At 29.5% G+C, this 2,897-nt stretch overlaps 1 protein-coding gene across 1 annotated transcript; it reads right to left on the bottom strand.

Annotated features, from left to right (window-relative positions):
• Window positions 1-226: 226 nt before the first annotated feature.
• LOC111640279 (toxin Isom2-like) lies at window positions 227-1,441 on the bottom strand. Its single transcript, XM_023386279.1, has 2 exons — window positions 1,380-1,441; window positions 227-613 (listed from the first exon to the last, which is right to left on the bottom strand). Exons 1-2 carry the CDS (start codon window positions 1,417-1,419, stop codon window positions 360-362), a joined length of 294 nt encoding a protein of 97 aa, XP_023242047.1. The 5' UTR covers window positions 1,420-1,441; the 3' UTR covers window positions 227-359.
• Between the last annotated feature and the right edge of the window lie 1,456 nt (window positions 1,442-2,897).

Genomic DNA, 2,897 nt, shown 5'->3' with positions numbered 1-2,897 from the left:
TGTATTGAAAGACTTCTCTCCATGAATTCATGTAAGTTATGAATATTTTCCTGTACTAAATTACGATACACGTAATTTAGTGTAAGATGTTGCTATCACATATATATATTGTTAGAGACCGCATTATATCGAATCGGCGTTAAAAGATGCCTTACTGTATATTTATTAATTTGGCATTCATTCTAAATTGAAACAAAAAATAATATTCATACAATACTAAAATAAATAATTTTTACAATGCGGAGAAATTTTATTAATAATTTTATGATAACAATTACAAATTAAATATACAAAGTAAACTGCTAAATGTACTTATTTCTTTACTATTGTATTACCAGAGTGTTGATATCATTCCATATTTATTTATCCCAAAATTTTGTGAGATATTTACATAATCTGTTCCGAAATGGAGTAACGTCCACTACTTTTTCGTCATCTGGAATATCGTAACAAAAGCAACCTCCGTAACAGCAGACTCCTGATTTGGCTCCACGTTCCTTGCATTTCAAATCACAGTAATCTGTATCTTGTTCGAGGAATCTTTCTTCTTCCAAAGGACATTCCATGGGTTCTCCGTCCACGATGATGTATCCGTGTCTCCGAGCATTTTCAACTGCAGGAATTAATATATATTTAGTTTAAATAATATTTCGTGTGCATATTGTCGAAAATTTCTGAAATTTTGTAAAGAGTTTTGTGTATTAAAGAATGTGTTTCAGAAATCAGGCCCATTCCTTTAATATTTCCCGAACAAATCCGAAGACTTTAATAGTAGTTGTAATGGAAACAATTATTATGGAAAGTTCAGCAATAACGTTTTGTATTACGGTATGATACCACACAATTCGAGCCGAGAAATACGATTCTCAGTAGTGTAATCGGCAACACTGATTTGACAATACGAATTTTGGATTTTCGCCCCTCATCGTTCGCTATATGTAAATAATGCAGACAACTTTAAAATTCAGTAAGCGATTTAAGTATAAGCAATCGTCACATATTCATTTTCATTCGGTACGAATGTTTTCGGTGTTATTTTCAGTAGATAATTGGAGATTTTCGAAGGGAGGAAGCTCGGAATAATATTGCCAAAGAGGAAAGTTTTTAAGGTTGTAATGTTATATAAATAAATGGTTTGCGAGTGTCTTTCTTCGGCTGCATATTAGAGAGTAGAGAGACGATAAAAATACGAAAAAGATTTCTTCTTAAAATAGTACTCGAGGAACCGCGTAATTGAAATTTAATAATGTGTAAATATGACTTTCAACTAAAGAAATTATTGCGTTAATCTATAAGTGAATATTGAAGTAAATCCAAGAAATCAAAAATTATATATAAAAATCTTAATTTCTTAAATTAATTTAAACACATTGACTTACCTGCTGCTACGAAAGAGACGATCAAAATCAAAGTTATCATCGTTCAAATTAATTATTCTTAAAGAATGTTTATCGTATGAAAACCTGTGATTTTTCTCTCAATTTATACTAACTTTGATTGAAAGCACGATTCTAATTGGTTACGTTTTCGCAACGTAAATAGTTATATTTCAAATGTTGTCCAACCAACGGTGCTGATAGCGATGTTAATTACGTTGGATATAAATTTAAAAAATTTACGAAAAATAAGAATTTCCTCATAAATTAAAAATTAAGATTTATTTGAAATAATCGCCTTGAATTACAATGTCATAAGAGAAAGATATACTTTAATGACTATTCAAGATATTAGTACTTTGTAAGTAAGCACAGAAATATACTGTTTTGAATAGGATTTGACGTTTATTTTACAAATATTATAGATATTTATATATACAAATATGTAGGAATCTATTACATAATTATTAATACTGTATTATTGTCTCGTGTAATCATTGTATTTGTTATAAACCTAGAAGTTTCACTTGAATATAGTAAAAAAGAGATTATGTAATTATTCCCGTAGAAATTGTGTATGGATAGGAATTAGTTTGTATTTATTATTTTAAAATAGGTAATTATAGCCATATTACAAAAAGTCAATGAAAAGGTTTACCAGGCATTGTGACAGAAAATATAATGCGCTTGGCAAGTCATCTACAGGGTGAGAAAGAAAGTTACTTAACACCCTTGCTACAAAATATAGAATGTACATAAAGTTAATTCGCTCGTATCAGGGACATTAGACCAAGAGGAAAACAGATTGATGTGTTACACGCACGGCTGCCATTTTGATGGCGGCCATATTGAATGCAACCTCTAAACTGTAATTGGAAAGAAGTTATATGACACATCATTTAGGGTCAGAAATTCACAATGAATTCACTTCTGAATAATTTTATTGACCTACCTCGAGCGATTCCATGATATGTTCAATGTACTACATCCTTTGGGGACATTCTATATTCTGTAGCGGGGTATTAATTATGTGATTTTCTCTCTCATTCTGTATTAACTACAATTATCAAATAAAGCATTTTACGACTGAATTACAGTCTTCTAATGAAAAAATATAAACTTGGCTTTTAAAATATCATGTGGGATGCAAATTATGTCACGAAAGACTACCAGAAAATAGATACCTCTCGCCGTAATCAGTCGTGACTTAGACAGAAATTAACACGACAAAGACGAGACTTTAGTGGAGGAAACAACATAAACGCCTTCATTACTATTATAAATATCGTTTTCTAATTTTGTAATCGATTTTTATTTATTTAGAAAAGACGAAAATTTAAGAAACTTAATGTGTGAAGTGCATAATAACAACACACATAAGTAAAAGCATTAAACTTTAATTGATAATTAAATTAAGTAACGATAAATGATTAAATAAGAAAAAAATGTCATCTTTTTCGTGAAGTTTTAAATTAAGTAATAAATTTTCATTTACAATAATAACAGTAAAAAGATAATACC

This window comes from Centruroides sculpturatus, unplaced genomic scaffold (genome assembly GCF_000671375.1).
Source record: "Centruroides sculpturatus isolate CEXI.00-Female unplaced genomic scaffold, Cexi_2.0 scaffold1306, whole genome shotgun sequence".
Taxonomy (NCBI): Eukaryota; Metazoa; Arthropoda; class Arachnida; order Scorpiones; family Buthidae; genus Centruroides; species Centruroides sculpturatus.
This window is presented reverse-complemented; position numbering and strand designations above follow the sequence as displayed.